This window comes from Anolis carolinensis, chromosome 1 (genome assembly GCF_035594765.1).
Source record: "Anolis carolinensis isolate JA03-04 chromosome 1, rAnoCar3.1.pri, whole genome shotgun sequence".
In the NCBI taxonomy this organism is placed as follows: domain Eukaryota; kingdom Metazoa; phylum Chordata; class Lepidosauria; order Squamata; family Dactyloidae; genus Anolis; species Anolis carolinensis.
This window is the reverse complement of record NC_085841.1, coordinates 258,180,104-258,199,670: the sequence shown is the minus strand read 5'-3', so window position 1 is coordinate 258,199,670 and position 19,567 is coordinate 258,180,104. Positions and strand designations below refer to the sequence as shown.

The 19,567-nt window shown below is 39.6% G+C and overlaps 1 protein-coding gene across 8 annotated transcripts in view; it reads left to right on the top strand.

Annotated features, from left to right (window-relative positions):
* syt7 (synaptotagmin 7) overlaps positions 1–16,947 on the top strand; it is a 297,131-nt gene extending 280,184 nt beyond the window's left edge. For all 8 annotated transcript variants that reach the window (XM_008115862.2, XM_008115861.2, XM_008115863.2 and 5 more), the window contains one exon: positions 1,705–16,947. In XM_008115862.2, the coding sequence (XP_008114069.1) occupies positions 1,705–1,809 (105 nt within the window). In that variant the 3' untranslated portion in view covers positions 1,810–16,947. The remainder of the gene's footprint in view (positions 1–1,704) is intronic.
* The last annotated feature ends 2,620 nt before the right edge of the window (positions 16,948–19,567 follow it).

The following is a 19,567-nucleotide window of genomic DNA, read 5'->3' as shown; positions in this document are numbered from 1 at the left end:
ACAAACTAGACATTAAGGATGATATTGGGCTAGAGAGTGCCTAACTGTGACTCAGTTTGAAACAGCTCCAATTCCATTGGGAAAGTTACTATGGAAATGAACACAGTGACAAAGGAAGCGATGTGAAACTTTATAGGCCACCGGCAACACATAATCCTTGGTGAACAACTGACACTTTAGCATGGGATCTCTTGATGTAAATTTGCGTAACCAAGAACGAGTGGGGCAATTTATAAAGCTTTTTCTCCAATATTTTCTTCCTCTATGCAATCCCTCCAGAATGTGTATGTACATATCAGAGCGAGAGAGGGAGAAAGAATGGTAGGAAATAATAATACACCAAAATACTGAAGCAATTTTCATGATTGTGGCAGCTCCAACAGAAATTGCAGCAGTGATTGTGGAAATGGCTGCCGAGTATAACTGTGATCACAGAAACTGTTGAGAGACTTATATGAAGAAAAACAACCAGGGAAATACCTGAATAAAGCAGCTCTTATGAAAATCATGAATTTTAAACTTGCATTTTGTGTTTTAATCTTTGTTCTGTGTATAATATGTATTTTGTAGAAATATGTTTTAATGTATATTTTATAGAATGTTTATGATGATTATGTGTTTTTCACTATGTTGTAACCCGCCTTGAGCCACAAGGAGAGGCGGATTATTATTATTATTATTATTATTATTATTATTATTATTATTATTATTATTATTATTATTATTAAGCTATACTTAGCAGACTTGAAATGTACATTCCCATACCTGCATTTCTCAAGCATGGTGTTCAGTGGTACAGTTTGCCCATCATGTCAAACCCACATAACCACACACCCCATGGATAATCTATGCTCATGTCTCCAGTATGTATATACATGTACATCTATTAGTGTGTCTATATTAACCTATATGTTAATAGATACGTGCTCATGGTGATGGTAATGGACAGATAATTAGATTCCCCTTTTCTTCTATTATCTGTACTCAAAGCTTTAAAAAACAGGGTTTTTTCCAATTATAATCCTTCCTTGCTTATTTTTTTTCCTGTTGTCCGCAACTTTATGAAACGTATCAACCTTTCTAGTGAGTCATCTCTTCTCATAACATGCCAGAATAGGACAACCTCAGCTTCATCTGCTTGGCTTCTGGGGAGTGTTAAAACCTGATTTTCTCTAGGACCTATTTATTTGTCATTTTTGCACTCCCTCTCCCCTACACATCCTTTTTAATATAGAAATCAGAAATAGACGCACCCTGTTTTTATGTGATTGCGATGCAGTCAGATGTATCAGATAAGCAGCCATAGCTGACTTATCCCATCTGGTTAAACTCTTATTTGAGAGGGACTGGTTCTGTTGTAACCTGTTACTTCAACCAAGGTATGTGCCAATGAAGCAACAGGTAGATAGACAGTTATATGTAGGAGAAGTATGGAGGATATGGGAAAACAATACAAAAGTTGATTTGTTGGGCAGATTGCAACTTCACTTCCGGAGCTGATTATGAGATTCCAGAAATTGTAATAGAAAAAATCAGATCTCTGAAGACAAAAGGTCACCAGAAATCAACTGCAATCAGCATCTGAAGTTGAAGGAAAGGCCAGAAAAAGTAATGGCTGGAAGGACTCCATAGATAAGAGGGAGTCAAAAATCTCTTTGAAGAAGGTTAATCCTCCTGTGTGACTTGTTTCCTTTTCTTTCTTAGATCTATCTGTCATGGAAGAGTGGGCCAGGTGAAGTGAAGCACTGGAAGGATATGATTTCACATCCGCGTCAGGCTGTGGCACAGTGGCACCAGCTCAAGGCTTGAGCGGCAGACGCCAAGGACTCGCTCTGGGTTTCAGTGCACCAAGTCAACTTTTTTTGGCCACACTCTCACTAATTTATGCACAGCGGCTGCACCGAGGTCTCCTCTGGGGGGGGCAAAAGCTTGGGAATGATCATAGGCTAAGGGAGTGAATCTGAAAACATGTACTTTAAAAATCTGGGTGAAAGTGGTGTTGGTGCCCTATTGTGCTGGTTCAGCACACATTGCACCATAAAGTACATCATTACTACCCAAACCTCCTGCTTTAGCCTTTCCTTCAGACTCCTTATATAGAAAGAACGAGAGAGAGAGAGAGAGACCAGAGCAGATCAGCCCTCCAGCTGAAAGTGGCCTCAGCACAGAATTTGTTTGGGTTCAGAGTATAGCATGAGTAGTGATGGCATGATGGGAGGAGAGGGGTCTGCGACCGCCATACAAGACTTCCTATGAGTTCTTCCAGCCAAAGGCCCTTTGGGGTGGCACCCAACTCCGCAATGAGAATGTTAGCCCGCATGGGTAGCTGCTCAGGCCTGAGGGGGAATGACAAGGAGATCACGTGCTTGGTTTCAATGAGGTTGTTTCGTTATAATTCAATAAAACTTGTTAAGAGTAATAAGAATAATATAAATAATGCTCCTGGCTAGACTTTCTCCTAGCCGGGTCACTCAACAAAGGGGCGAGGAGCCATGGTGCTCCCACAAGCTCCCAGTGGGTGTGTCGTGTGTGTGTGTGTGTGTTGTAACTATGCGTGCAGGGCATTTGTGTGTCACTTCTTATGTTTATTTTGGCCCTAGGGGAATTGTTTTTATGAAGGGATTTGATTGACAGCCCAGCCAGGATGGATGGAGAGGTTTATGCCATGTGGAATGGAAAAGAGGCACAACAACTTTTGGGACTTTAGGTCAGAAGGGAGAGAATTCAGTGAGAAGCAAGTAGGCCATTTGCTCTTTATCAGCTGTATGGCACAGTGAGCCAGAAGCCACCATGAAGCACAGGTCACACATCAGAGTCATGGATTACAGTGTTAGAGAGACTGTAGATTTCGTTTCTCACTATCACCACTTTTTTGACAGTTGAGAAGGAAAATGCTGAGCACACCCCAATTTTCTGGAGGTAAACAAATGAGGTCCCTGGCAACATCTGAACATCCTTGGCAGAAGCAGACACAAGCAATTTGTCTAGTTTAACCTTCTTTTTCCTCCTACTCCTTCTTTTCCTTTTCCTTCTTATCATCATCATCATCATCATCGTTTTCAAGTGTCATGTGGGGGGAAATTGCAACTCACTTTTTGTTCCTTTTGCAGCTCAGAATTCTGTTCCAACCATGTGATGACCAAAGGTGCCCCTGCTCCTTAACCCATTTTGTAAGCCTCTTCCATGTGGCCATTTCCAGTAGCAACATTTTCCTTTGGCTTGATACATTACAATGATATCTCCTGAAGGGATGCCTCATGGGTCCTTAGATGTTTCTGCATATATCTGTTGCTGTACATCTCGCTAAAGGGAAATAGTTGGATGCATCACCATTGATCACACCACTCTCCAAAAACCCAGAAATGGTTGTTTGGTGGGGCTGTATGGCTTACAAGGTGATATTGGGAGATGTAGCAACAGAGATGTGGCTTCCAATGCAGGACTTCAGGCCATATATACTATATATATAAATATATATTTGATGCTGATGGGGTGCAAAGCTCTGCCAGCATACATCTGCTGAAGGCTTTTCCTTTGCCCACCACCACCCCAACAATACAACACCAGCCAGAAGATTCACAGGCACATCACAGTTGGCAATAGGTGGCCATTTTGAACGAGGACAGAGTTGCACCTCAGATGTCATTGTACAACTAAAGCCTTATAGAAGAAGGTATTGAATGTTTGCCCAATGCCTGAGAAAATACGATATTGCCATAATCCCTGGATATTCTGGCCAATGTTCTTCCCAAGGAGAATATATAGGGAAAGTCAGTTGGCCTTAAAATGATATTTTAATGTCAGCACATTCGCATCTCATCAAATACCTAATAAGTGGGGAAATGTCTTGATCGGGCATGGAAATATATTGGTTTAAGTTCACTAGTTCACCATAACTAGATATTTGCTAATTGATTCTGTACACACACCCACACACATGTTTTAACAAGTGAAGTGGTTGCTAACTTCACTCACAATGAGAATTTAGAACTAACTTGTCATGTTTAACTCATCGTGTCCATTTGTTTTCCCCATTTTCTCCAGTAGGATTAATAACTTAAGGTTTTTTTTAATAGTACTCTTTAATAGTACAATGAATAAGAGATTTTTACTTATTATTCACTGCAGTGAGCAGTCACAAGAAAAGGAAGGTGGCTAGAGAACAGAGATTGTCACCTTTGGTCTTTACATGTGAAACTTGTGCTCTGGCATGAATCTTTGTGCAATATACTTTTTTATTCTAAGTGTGTGGAAGGATGCAGTTAATCAGCAAGCAGAAAAAAGTTTTTTATATGTTCAGAATCTCTCAGAATATTTCCAATTAAGAATTATGCACCCTTGATTCTCCATCTGATTTTCAAAGCCATGTATTGCTGTAGTTGAGTGGTACTATGGATCAGTGTCTTCTAAATAAAACAAACACGTCATTCCATATTTACCTTTTTCAATATGGACAATCTATCCATGGTGCTTGAAGCATGCATATTGGTGCAAATGGGTAGTGATGGAACAAAGAGAAATGCAGGTCAGTTAACAAATGTTATTGAGTAGGTTGTTAGATTTTCATGCTTTAGGATGCCATTCCCAATCAGAAAAAGACCATGATAGTAATGTAGAGACTATAAAGATAACAGTTCAAAGGTATCAGTAGCAAAGAAAAGGAGTGATAACCAAATATAGTACAGTTCCCGTATCTGCAGGACCAATATCTGTAGTTTTATTCACTTCCAATATAATTTTCTCAGTCCTCCAACACAACTCTGTGGTACTCTTGGGCCAGAAGTCCTTCACTTGAATAGGTTTGGTATTGTCTGCATGTTTACGTATTCATACAAATCCAAGAACGTATCTCCCACGAATATGGTGTTATAGTGTAAGTACTCTCTAGAAAAATTAAAACTTTCCTTAACATTCTAATTAATTATAACAAATTCTACTCCTTCCAACATTGACAACAATATATTAATTTCCCGATTTCTATCAAAATTTGTAAACTATAGCAAAAGATGATCAGAAAGTTACACTGGAGCACATAGAGATTCCAAGTCTATAACCAAATCAACAAAAGTAAGCCTTCAAATGTGGAGGGCCGACTTCTGATGTAAAAGCTAGGCGGACCTTGGGTTCAAGCATCCTTTGTCACTGTTATTATATTATCTTTTTCCAGTAATTTGGATCAAATGATTAAACTAGCGCAGATTGAAAACCATACAAAAACATTAACAATACAAACTCATTTTAGGTTATGTTGACATTCATTAAAAATAGAGTTAAAATACATTAAAAAGCATTTTTTCACAATCAGTACAGCAGAACTGTTTGCCATTTAAAAATTCATCACAGTGAATTCTTATGAAATAGGAACGTTTTTATTTGTTGAGTGATCAGACTGCCTATGACACAGGGTCTGCCCTTGTCCCTTGCATAGCATTAGAGCCACCTGGCTCCTAGATTTAAGTGGGCAGACCTGTGCCAAGGACCCATCCTGCTGCAACTGTCCAGCTGGGTTTAAAGGTGTTGTATATCTCCTTTTGTAATGTCTAATGAAACATTAATAGGATCCTTTGCATTAATTCTAGAGATCCTTGACCATTAGCGGTGATAGCTGGGAATTATGGGAACTTAGGTCTCGAAACATTTGGAAAGTCAAAGGTTGAGAACCACTCACATATAAGACCAGATGACACTGAGAACAGCCAAAATGAGGGCCCTTGCACACAGCCATATAACCGAGAATATCAAGGCAAAAAAATCCCACAATATCGGCTTTGAGCTGGGTTATCTGAGTCCACACTGCCATATATTCCAGTTCAAAGCAGAACATGTGGGATTTTATTCACCTGTGTGAAAGGGACCTGAGAGAACAAATAAGTTTTTGATCCCAGAAGATGCAAGCATTGAAAATTCCCGCTAGGTGGCACTGGTGACCCTTAGCACTGCATTTTTGGGAAGCCATGCTTGATCTTCTAGGCACATTGTTGACTCAATTCAAGAAAGTGAATGCTCAGACATTCCTTGCAAAACACATACATGAGTTAGAGAAGCTGGTCAACACTATGCTACTAGAAAGAGCCTATGTTACTAGAAAGAGCCTCCTCAAAGACTGAGGAATCCAGTCGGGCGTCCCCCGGGCAACGTTTCTTGTAAATGGCTAATCTTTCCAACACAAAAGCATTGCTTTTGAACTTTTGACTTACCAGATGGTAGTAGGGAGTGTACATTAGAACTGACCAAATACCAAATCCAGTTCTGAACTGGGCTGATTCAGATGCTTTGGGAAATTGGCTAACCAATGTAGGACTCCTCAGAAATGGACCAAAGTGGATGTGAAATCGAACTTTCATTAGCTGTTTATAGGGAGGAGAGAGATACCAACAATGTGCCCTAAAAACCGGATAGATCCCTGCTGCAACTCACTGCATACATAAAATGTCAGAATAGGGAAAGAAGAGAAAGAATACCTATAGCCTTGTGACATATCTAATTTATGATGACAGTGAAAGTTTTTTTCCCCCTTAGGGAAGAGTGTTGATATAATATACCACATAGGAATGTCCAATTATATCTTTGTTAGTTTTTGCTCCCAGAAGTAAGAAAATTAACAGCCTGATTATGGGGTTGTAAAGATATAGTATCACATGCATGCTTGGGAAATGTTGTAAAGCCAAGTCCTTCTACTTCTGTTACTCTCTCTCATCCACATGTATCATCCATCCAGTCTTATTGCAGTTTATCTCACTTTAATGCCAACCAAGCAGGCGATAAAGTCTCAAACTCTTTTTATTTATTATATTTGTTGTATAGCATATTTCTATTTATTTTATTTATTTACAGCATTTATATTCCGCCCTTCTCACCCCGAAGGGGACTCAGGGCAGATCACATTACACATATAGGCAAACATTCAATGCCTTTTAACATAGAACAAAGACAAACAAACATAGGCTCCGAGCGGTCTCGAACTCATGACCTTCTGGTCAGAGTGATTCATTGCAGTTAATTGCAGCTGGCTTGCTCTCCCTCCTGCGCCACAGCCCAGGCCTCCCTTTTCTACCCTCCCTTTTTTCCAACAATGGAATTTAGTGGTTTTTAGTTAATTTAACTTTTGACCTCCTACACCAGGTCCGGCAGGCCAAATTTGGCCCCCTCCAAGGTCATTTACCAGCCCCCACCCTAAACTTTAGACTTAGGGTCGCCCTAAGTCAGAAAAAACTTGAAGGCCCAAACAACAACCATCTAATTAACTTGACTATTTCATCAGCCAAAAGCAGGCCCACACTTTCCCACTGAAATACTGGTGATTTTATTGTTATTCATTTTAAATATATTGTTCATAGGAATTCATTTTTCAAACTATATTCTGGCCCCCCAACAGTCGGAGGGCTTGTGAACTGACCCTCTGCTTAAAAGGTTTGAGGACCTTTTTTAAAATCTACATTTTAAAAAACACATTTTAAGATTGCATCCATCAATATCTTTACACCTATTCATCTGAAATTCATCAGAAATCCTCGTGTTACTAGACTTGGAGGTTTTGTACAATTATGCCAAACAGCAATGTGTAGAGACTGTTGATTCATGGGCATGAAAATGTAGGTTTCCAGACTGAGAGTTGGTTTCAGTCTGCCTCTGAATCAGACTGTGGATTGGAGTTCTGATTTTCAAATTATCAACTTGAGTAGTGGATACTCCCATTGGAACACCAATGGATACAGAGGCCATTCATTATGGCGACACCTGCATGGAGTATGTTGGAATGTGATGGCACAGCTCTTGACATCCAGACTATGGGATAGTGTCAGTGGGGCAGGATGAACTTAGACATTTTGACTGTGGAGAAGACGGTGCTTTTTTATGCAAAATGCCATGATATTACTGGATATATCATTCACCTTTGGTTGATAGACAGAAGATGGGATGTTCTACCCTTCAATGTCATTCCAAAATAATCCATCTCAGCAGTCCTAAAAGGCATACATAGGTGGCCCTGAATCCCAGCAATATCTGCTTCTCTTTCACATCATGTATCATTTCACCTCCCAGCTCTTCCAGATCAATCTCCTTTCTTCTTGCCAGACTCTGCTGAAGTTTCTTATATGACCCTTGATCCTCCATCTGTTTTGGCCTTCAGCTCCCAGAAATCCTGAGAGTTGGTCAAGCTGACTGGGGCTTCTGCGTATTGAAGTCCAAACACCTTGGTAGCCAAAGCTTGGGAGCCACTACGCTAAATCCTCTGACCAATTTTCCACTCCTCCTTTTCTGGTCTCCTTCGTGGCCACAGTGAGGAACCTTAAAGCACAAATACATACAGCTGGTCCCTTTCAAGGAGCTAGAATGATTCCTCCAGGCAATGAACGCCACGACCCACCGCACTGCAGCATCCTGTTTAATAGACAGTCTTAAATTTCCTATAGCCATCTTTTCAAACAGAACATTACCCTTATAGTGCTTGGGTTGTATGGAAGAGCATCTTCCGCATGTGCACATATGGGGAAGAACTGTGGAAGTCCCTTTCCTTTTCCAGAGGGTTTCCATGTCCAGCATTATCTGTGTCCAGATGAGGCCATACACAGCTCAAACCAGGGCATTCAATATCTTCCTTTACATCTGGGCCACGAAGCCAATGGAGCGTGGGCCAAACTTCCAAGGCGCAAAACCAGGGCACTTTCAGCTGCTGCTTTATCTTCTTCTTCCTCCAGGCAGTTAATTTATGGGCCTGTTTTCTAAAGCTGTCTTCAAACAAGCTGACTGTCTTGTCTTATATAATATTAGGGTTTGGGGTGGGAAGGGCGTAAGGATTTTTATTTTGGTGATTTAGTCTGTTTGTTACAATATGTTTTTTTTATATTTGGTGTACAGATGCCTCAGTGATATTTCTGACAGGCACATTTTTATACATGTAACAAAACACTGCTAAGAATTAAAGGAAGTTAGAAGGAAGAGGAGAAACAGCTCAGAATAGTTGGGGAGCAGTTGACCAAAATCAAGAACCTTGTAGGAAAAATGACTTGGGTTTTGGCTTCCCCACCTTCCCCATGGCATGCTTTTTACATCCTCTCTGCTGGGAAGGCTTAATTTAAAAAAAAATCAAATCCCCAAGAGAGTTTTTCTTTATTTGTTTATTATTTTGTTGTTTCGGAAGGGGTGGGGGGAGGAGAGAGAAGAACTAGAGAGATGGGATTTAGCAACTAATGTTTGTTTAATCAGTAATGTCTGACTGGAAAAATAAAACCAAATTGTATTGAAATGGGAGGGGCTTGGCTTTTTTCATTTTTTTGTGCCCCACTTATATAGCTGTCAGCCAATCAGAGGCAAAAAAATGGGTATCAAAATAACAATGGAGAATTTTGTGCCAAAACAGGAAAATACTCAGCCTTTTCCTGCAGTATTTTACTAGTTATGTGTTTAAAGGCATGATAACCTTTTCTTTTTCAGCTGCTTCCTAAATCAACACTGAAACAATTATTGAGTCCATCAAAGTGTTTCTTCTAGATTATGTCCAGTATCTGTTAATGACTTCTTCTGAGCTTAATCAATCATGCCCAGACTGATTTTAATTGTATCTTTGTGTTCTGTAAAGCTTGTCTGTTTCATGTTGTTTAGCATGAGAAAAAGGTCACCTAACCACAAGCCATTATTCTTTCTCTTTAATGCAAAGCACCAAAAATGATTTCATTTGGAACATCTTCCTTATGTTCAAGGGTGCTGGGTATACAAAACAAAACATTGGGTTGTTGTACATTTTCCTGGCTGTATGGCCATGTTCCAGAAGCATTCTCTCCTGACGTTTGGCCCACATCTACGGCAGGCATCCTCAGAGGTTGTGAGGTATATTGCAAAACTAAGCAAGGGTGGTGTATATATCTGTGGAAGGTCCAGGGTGGGAGAAAGTACTCTTGTCTGTTGGAGGCCATTGTGAAGGTTGTAATTAATTAATTAATCCAATATACCTCACAAACTCTAAGGATGCCTGCCATAGATGTGGGCCAAACGTCAGAAGAAAATGCTTCTGGAACATGGCCATACAGCCCGGAAAATGCACAACAACCCAGTTATTCTGGCCATGAAAACCTTTGACAACACATAAAACATCTTTGGAGGCTGCTAATGGTTTCACGAAGCACAGAGTTTCAAAAAGATGGACCCAATTTGAAATTTCTATATCCTAGCAACTACAAACCGCCCATGAATGAAACTCTTGCCACTTGAAAGGGTGGGGCATAGAGTTTCCAGTGATAACTGCTTGATGTCCCTCCAGCACACAAACAACCCCCGGGCTCAGTTATTCACAAGATGGCAATCCCACAACATCAAGCCTAATGATGTACCATATTTATTCTATTCTGATGCTCACCTTTTTTTACTAAATCACCTTCTCAAAAGTAGAGTGTGTATTAGATTCACGTAATGTGGTAAATACTTTTTTAGGTTTCAGGGTTTTGAAAATTGAAGTGCGTATTAGATTCGATGGCGCATTAGACTCGAGTAAATATGTGTGGAGTTATATTTTAGATTTGTTTCTGGCTCAAAATGGTTACTAAAACTTGATAACTTGATAACTCATTAAAACATTTGTAACTTTTTTGGTAAATTTAACATGTTGCCATTGTGAACTACACTGCTTTGAAATTGGATCCATCATTTTGAAACACCCTGTACTTGGCTTGCCCCAAATAAGCATTAATTACAGGGCTATATAACTGACTATATAACCATTTGGATCCTCCATGTCCCCATGAGTTCCCAAGTGTTATTAACTACTTCATCATGCCATTGCAGAGCCTCGGTGACATTATAGCTCTTCCTTGTGATTATCATTGGGATGCATAAGAAGCAATGTGACTAACCACACATATTTTGGGAGTAGGGAGGGGTTTATTAATGAAAGGGAAATCCCTGAGGGCCAAAACTGTTGGCAGATATCTAGTGTTTCACAGTGACAAGGCTTCCTTGGTCTGCTCCAACCCAACTCTTCTGAAGTTCCTGCCTTCCCTAGGAAAGTAGGTCATCCTAAAGAGCTGACTATTCACAATTAAATAACAGACCACAATAATTGGATGTCAACCCTTTGCAACTTAGAATAGTAGATCTGGAAGGTTCTATGCCAGAAGTTTGAGAAATCACACATCTACATGTAGGCAGAAAACCAGAAGACCTCTCAGGAACTTGGCACACCATCATAAGTGGATGGTGGGCCATAACTGGCCTGTTATATTACATGTAGTGCTAGGGAGCTACAAGCTGATAGGCAGTTTGCGAATGTGTGAATAATTCCTTACTGGTTGATTCCCCAGCAACTGATACTGAAAGACATACAGACTAAGACAATGGAGAGAATACTTAAGTCCTCATTAGTGGTGACTGGTGGCTCCCACATGAATGAGGCACTGAATTCATTCAAGGTTTTTAGTTCAAAATTGAAAGGAACTATCCAAGGCACTAAAACTTTTTGGAGGGTTTGGTGCCTTCGATAGTTCTTTCGAAGTGTAGACTAAAACCCACATAAGATTCAGCACACCCTGGCATGGACTCAACAGCCAGTATTGGTCCCCAGAGTTAGTTGTCATTGCTTGCCTTTCCTTCCAGGAGTCTCTTCCAGAATAGTTTGTTATTAGGACTAACACATTCAGTGTTGTTGTTTTTTTAGAAAAAAATAAATACATTGGATGAGCTAAATGCCCCTTCCTTTCTTAAAAAGAATTTTAGATTGGTTTTAATTGTATTATTTTTGTGGAATTTATTGTTGCTTTCAATCCTATAAATTGGTGTGGTTTTAAAAAGTGTTTTAAATGTAATAAAAGTGGGGATAAACACATGACACTGTGCCAAGAACAGAGTTTAGAAAAGACACTTTATGGATTGCAACTCCTATCCAGTTATGAACTTTTCCAGCCTCTGGCCAAGCAAGATCCTGCCGACCTTCAGCTTCCAGCCCATCCACAACATTTGTCACATATGATAAAATTCCCAGAACAGTTAGTCCAACCTTCCCTCTGTAGACTGTTTTAAAAGCCATAACTGGAAAGAAGTAGTCAGAAATTACTTTTTCCATTTGCTTTGGGTTTGTGCGGTGAGCACTGGGAGGGTTTAAGAATGTAGCAGAACTTTCATGACCAAAATGGGGACAATAAGACCTCTGTCAGTTTCCAGGATGATTGTGGTAACTGTTGTTGTTTTGCTTGCTTATAATTATGAAGCCATAAGAAGCTCATGATACAACCTCAAAGCAGAAAAGCAATATATCTGCAACAAGGGCATCTCTGTACTGAACTTCCTCCATCTCCTCAGTACCATTTAGGATCTCATGTTCTGTGTCACAACGCCATGATGTGCATTTCCCCAGCCACTTATGTAAGTGGCAGTGAAACAGAGCAGACAATTTTGCAATATGAGGGAACTCATCCCATGCATTACAGAGGAGAGAAAGAAGGAATGTCATTTAGATTATGTATTTGTGCTACATGAAATGTGTAGGTCCATCTAAAAGCATACCCTCTGACTGTCCTATTTTTACAAGACATCTCAATTAACCTTTTGTCCCCCCATTTTTGCAGCAGCTCTTAAAATATCCCAGTTTCTTTCTCCTCTCATTCCCTTATTTGTCCTCAGCCCACTTGAGTTGCTGCAAAGTGAGTTCAAAGTGCAAAAGCAGTTTATAATTAAACAACTGAGAAGAGAGGAAGAATCCTTCACTTCCCAGTAGATGTGTAAAAGCAAACTCCTGCAGCCTCTCCAAGCTTATCTGTTCTTCCGTATCAGTAACCTTTTCCATCTTGACCATATTCCAGTGTTGCTTGGCCACACATGTCCCATTTTCCATCAACGAAATATTCTAAAGCTGTCTGTGGTGGAAGTAGATGATTGTTGCCATAACTTGAGAAAGTTTGGCTGTCTGCTGCTCTTTGACTGAAGTTTGTCTTCAGTGGATGAGACACACCCAGGCATTTCATAAAGAGACATGTCAAAGTCTTCCAAAGTGCTGAGCAACCTGGCCAAATCCAACAGAGTCAACTGATAAAATGCTAATTGATAAAATGCTATCTTCACTTTTCTAAGCAGCTAGGCATTTAAACCTGGTATAGGAGAGGACATGGAATGTAATTAGTTGCACATTGCTAACTAGTAGCAATGGTGGCACTGATTGGCTGACAACAGGATACTTTTATAAGTGTCTTGGTAGGGGATCCAACAGGCATATGTGGGATTTGCGTGTGTGTGCATGAGTGCATGGGCCATGGGAGACCAGATAGGACACCTTTGAGGACAAATGCTCAGATCCTGTTGCCTCCATTTTTCTAGTCATACAATGAGGATAAAAAATAAGCTTCCGTATCTCCTGCAGGGGTTGTGCAGCTTCCTTGATCAAAGCCTTAAGGATGTTGAATACAGTTGGCACTTCATGTTTGGGGGTTTCACTTTTGCAGATTTGATCTTCCCAGGATCTGATGAAAATGTTCTTTCTAGGAATCTTTTTTTCTTCTCCAGTGCAACTCTGTAGTCCAATTCCACCAGAAGTTGATCACACAGTAATGCTGTAGGATCTAGAGATTCATACAGAGACCTCTCTAAGAATCTCGTACCTCCAGTTCAATTCTGTGGTCAACATTTGGCTAATGTTGACCATAGAGTCCTGCTGGAGAATCTAGAGATCCCTAGAGAGATGTTCCCTTGGGTAAAAGAAAATAGCAATTTTTTATTTAGTTTTTCACTTTTACAGGGATTCTGTGCCCCTAACCCAAGTGAATGTGGAGGGCTGACTGTAAAACTTTACAAGAAGTATCCCTTGACATCTTACTGGGCCTTCATGGAACAGAAGTTCTTTGTTGTTCTTGTGTGCCTTCAAGTCAGATATGACTTGAAGGCAGCCCTGAGGTGAACCTATTCTGTGGCTTCCTTGGCCAGACAGGAGTCTTGCCATTGCCTTCCTCAAAGGCTTGACAAGTATGTCTTACCCCTTCTACCATCCAGAAGGGTTCTATAGCTGAGTGGGGATTCAAACGTAGTTCCCCCATAGAGTCATCATCCAACATTCAAATCACTACGTCATACTGAATCTTCAGTGTGTTTCTAAGTCTATGTAAAAGAATCTACAGCTGGGTCCCTACCTGCAAGTATAGCATTGATTAAAGTGCTACTACTGACATGCAATATATTATCATCACCACTGACAAAATGGGGCAGTCACTCCACACTTTCTCTCTGCGAATGTGTGGAGTAACTCCACACATTCTCTCCTCAAACCTAAAGTGAATTCTATGGTATGACTGGACTTTTGAGAGCTGTGCATTCATTTTTAACTCTAGAGTTCTTACCTGTATTTTGTTCATATGATGATAACCATCTAACGTAGCCTGTGCAAACAAACAGGGAAACTTACGGGGGGAAATATGACTGCACTGTAGACAACTTCTTTCCTAGCAGCAAAAGTGGCAGCCCAGGTAGACTTCTGTGCCACCTTGTTTCTATTGTGTTTGGAAATATTAAAAATCATTGAGCAGACATATTTTATAATAAAAACCTGATAAAACACCATGAAAAACAAATGGAAGAAAACATGACTACTGTTACTATGATTACTTACTTGAGCCCGCGTGATTCCATTATCACTGGTATCTACAAGGTAGGAGTGTTTTTTCCCCAGAACCATATTTTTGGAGAACCTGGCCCTTTGTTTTGTAGAGGCACCTCCTCACCCCTGTCTAAATAATAAAGGACAAAAAATGCAATGCTTGGTTTTCTCTGTCACTACATTCAAAAGGGGATGGGTACATTTATGGCAGTAAATTTATAGCAGTTCCTCAAATGTATGTGTGGGGTGCTTTCAACATATACTTTCCCATGACTTGCTCTTTTGAAATATATAAATTATAGTCAAGTACCAGACTTTTGATTCCTGACCTACTCTTTCAGCTACACACTACCTCTTTCTTCTTCTAAGGTTCAGAGAAAGGCAATGAGAGTGATACAAAGTATGAAGAACAACACATAAGGAAAGCTTGAAGGTTCTGAGCATGATCAGCTTGGTGCTGAGAAGACTGAGGGGTGATATGACTACACTCTTTAAGAACTTCAAGGGTTTTCACAGAGAGGAGTAGGCAGGTTTCTCCTCTGCTACCTCAGAGGGTAGGACCATGTCTTATGCTTTTCAGCTAAGGAGTAGATTCCCATTGAAAATTAGAAGGGACCTTTTGAAATCAGGAGTGGTTTGGCAACAAAGCTAATTCCTATAGTCATCTTCTTTGTCTTCAAAAACAGGCTGGACAGCAATTTGGTGCAAATGTTTTATCTAAAGATCTTACACTGACTAAGGAGTAGGATCCAATAGTTCATTAGGCCACTTCTAACTCTATTATTCTTTAAGAGTTCTAGCAAGCACAATTGAACCCTGGCTTAAAATATACCCAAGTTCAAAGGAGATTCCTGACAATTTCAACTCCAAAATACTTGCTCTACTTTGGTTTTTGTTTTGTTTTGTTGTTGTTGTTTTTTGGAAGAGTGGAAGTGGCAACATCCCACTCTGTGGACTTTATCATTGCAATAGAACTGACTCACACAGAGGAGGTAAAGGGTAGCCAAAAAGAATTAGGTGGCTTGTCATCAGATCTGAGATGTCATAAATATGCAGAGAAATCTGAGTAATTTCAGTACTTAAAATTATATTTTATCACTATGTGGGGCTAGAGGCATTTATGAGCTTTTTTGTTGCTGATTTTTAATGTTAGGATACACCTTGCCTTGGGGGTTATTAGCATATACTTTTTTAGGAACAAAACCTGAATATTTTGAGCTAAAAATATTTGATGCAAAAACCTGTGAATACAGAGGACTGGGTGTACTGCAGACCTCAATGCCTCACTCATTTAGCAAAGAGACAAGGAGAAAAAGTGAACTTGCATTTTGAGTATTCACAGGGCTATTTATGATTTAGGCTGTAATTGTGGGGCAAGGAAGTCCTTATCTTCCCTGATGTTGGAAGCAGACTGAAATGGAAGGTGGTTCCAAGCAAATCCCAGGGTGCTGCATGCAATTCACAATTTCTAGTGTCAATATCACATACAAGCCCATGTGAGAATGTCAAGAATAGTTGATTTCCATGGGAAACTTTCTAACCACCTATAAGAAACTAGAAAACTCAACCAAATGTGACTGCTTTACAGACCACAGATAGAACATATAGAACAGTACAGAAAGTGACAGCAGCACTGGCAGCATGCACCTATTGTTGATAGATGAAAGCCAGTGAATGGGATGACAAGATAATGATGGTTTATTATGACATCTTTGCAGCACACACAGTAAGTCAAAATTAATCTGCTCTAACCGTTTCCTTGAGGAAAATGTAAAATATGAAGTGGTTTCTTTCTGTTAAGCAAGGTAAGAGAAAACTTGCCATGCCACTTTCCTTCCAGCAACAGAAGGGGAGCAGCAAGTGGAAAAGAGCCAAATTTACTTTCTGATTGGATTCTACAGGGAACTACCAGCTGCCCATCAGGAAAATATCTGTTCTCTCCTAAAAATAAAGATGTATTAGCTTGACTGATGAAGTGGTAGGGAATGGACCAAAAGTTGGAAATGTTACTTTTATGGACAGCTAGCCGGGAGATTCTGAGAGCTAATGTTCAAAAGGGATCATTTCCTAGCTTTAAAAGCACTGTAAATATATTGCTGACATTGTGAATTGCATGCAATACACTGGGATTTGCTTGGAACCACCTTCCATTTCTGTTAACTCATTCTTGGTTTTACTTAAAAGTTATGAATTGGAGTTGTTTTGTTTATCTTTTAACTTTTATATATTTTTAATTTCTTTCCAGTGTTTTCTGAAGTTATTTCCATTGTTCTTTGCTTTTTGGTGATTTCAATTTGTTGTCTCTGGAAGCTGCATTGGATCCCACTCTGGGAGAAAGATGGCATATAAAAAAGTAAATAAAATAAAATAATACATGGTGTCATGGTATATAGTCTCAGAAATAAGCAGACTATGATAGCATGAAAAGGTTCAGAGCATAGATTACAACATACAGAATTGTATAACTTGCCTCATTCTTGGGTACTTATATTTTATATACACATAAGAAGGTCTTTTTACTCAGCTGGGGATTTAAAATGTTTGTGCTTGAAGTGTCTGACATAATGTTGGCAGAAGTTTCCAATTGCAAGGTTTACAGATTCAAGTGTTTAACAGAAACCATAACAAGTTTACTTCCCTTCCCCTACTCTGAATCAGAGGGTAGAATCAGAAACACCTAAGATAACCAGGAGTTTATTCATGTCTGGAAAAACTATGATCTCCATTCAAACATAATACTCAGGCTCTGGATTCTTTAATTTTTATGTCCCCCTCTCTCTCTTATATCACACTCTAGTTAGAAAGGTCCTAGTAACAAATGAAATGGATCCTGTAAGGCTGAGGATTGCCTATCCTTGTTCAGAGCCATAGAACAGTGCCATAGCTTGCATTTCATAGGCTGAATATCCACAATTCAGTTCTTTTCCTTGCTGATGAAAAAGATCTTTAATTGTATAGCAGCAAAATATGTTAAGAAATAGGAGGGGTGGACAATAGTGACTACTACATGAGTTAATGATCCAAATTAGCTTCATACAAACACTTTTCAAGTCTGATTTTAGACTGAATCAAATCAAATCCTGCCTCTAAAGAAGTCATCATAACTGACTCATAACAAAGTAGAGTATGGTTTATGGAACAGACTTCTTCGGCATGAAGGCAACATATAATACACTTGAACAAGACAGAAATATTGAGGATTTAATAGTCACCATTGTCTTAAAACAATCACAGTGAACTAACTAACTGTATTTATTAATATTTCTATCATGTTTCATAAGGATTCCTATTTGGAATGCACAATTTGTCTCTATGCTATAAGGTGATTTTTAAAATCTGTTCTCCATCTTGTAAAAAGCTCTTATCTCCCCAAATTTCCCCATGGTAACTATTGATATTCCAGAAATTAAAGATCTGAAGTATGCGCTTCCTGCCTGTAAAATTAATGTAGCGTGATAACTTCCTCACATAGCTTCCCAAGTGACTTTGGGCAATGGAGGGCATCAGAAACTTTAGATTCTCCAGCTACATGCTTATTATTATTATTATTATTATTATTATTATTATTATTATTATTATTATTATTTCTACTTGCTTCTCCCTGTAGCTTGAGGCAATTTACAACACAAATTAAAAAACATGAACATTGCAAAAATTCAACAAATATACATATTTCTATAAAAGATCCACATTAAAACTGCATTTCTATAAATACATATTAAAGTACACAAAACAGAATCAAACAAAGGACATGAATTTAAGATTCATAGTTAAAAACTATCTGGGTAGGCCTGCCGGACGAGATGTGTCTTTAGATGGCTCCAACTGATTTAGCTGTTGGAGCTCTACCAGCAGGTTGTTCCAGAGTCTAGGGGTGGCCGATGAAAAGTTCCTCTGGGTGGTAGTTGCCAGTCGGGTTCTGGAAGGCTGGAGCAGACACCCTTCAGAAGACCTAAGTGTTTGGGGTGGATTGTACGGGAGAAGGCAATCCTGAAGGTAACCTGGACCCAAACTATGTAGGGCTTTAAAGGTCAAAACCAACAACCTGTACTTTGCCCACAAACGAACTGGCAGGCGGTGGAGTGACATTAGGATAGTTGTACTGATAACACCCTGCCCAGGCCTATGGATGATCTCTCCCAGCAGTTTCATATAAATATTAAAGTGCATTGGGGATAGAATGACACCTTGTGGGATACCACATAGCAGATTCTTTTTGGAAGAGCAGCTATCCCCAAGCACCACTATCTGGAACCCACCTGAGAGGTACAACTGGACCCACTGCATCACAGTGCTTCTGATGCCAAGCCCCCCCCCTCCCCGCCCAGGCGGATGGTTGATGGTATCAAAGGTCGCTGAGAGGTCTAGAAGCACACATTCTCCCTGTCCGTGTTGAGACAGAGATTATCCACTAAGGCGACTATAGCAGTTTCAACTCCGTATCCTACTATGAAATTGGTCAAGGAAGTGTGTGTCATCCAAGACAGCCTGGAGTTGGAGGGCAAATGCCTTCTCAATCACCTTGCCCAAAAAAGGGAGGTTAGACACTGTAATTATTAACGTCCACGTGATCCAGAGAGGGTTTCTTCAGCAGTGGTCTAACTACTGCTTCTTTTAAATAGTATGGGAAATTCCCCTCCCTGAGAGATGCATTAATAATTTCTTATATTTGAGATAAAATTGCATCTCCTCCGTGGACATCCAGCTAAGAGAGACAGGGATCGAGAAAGCAGATTGTCCTCCTTACTTGCCCTAATAATAATAATAATAATAATAATAATAATAATAATAATAATAATAATAATAACAACAACAACAACTTTTTTCTATCCCGCCTCCATCTCCCCGAAGAGACTCGGGGCAGCTAACATGGAGCCAAGCCCAAAACAAAAACATGAATAGAATTAAAAACATAAATGAACAGTATCAACAAAACAAATCAAATAAGATAAAACAGATTAAAAACACAGTAGTACAATACTACACAATGACAAAATA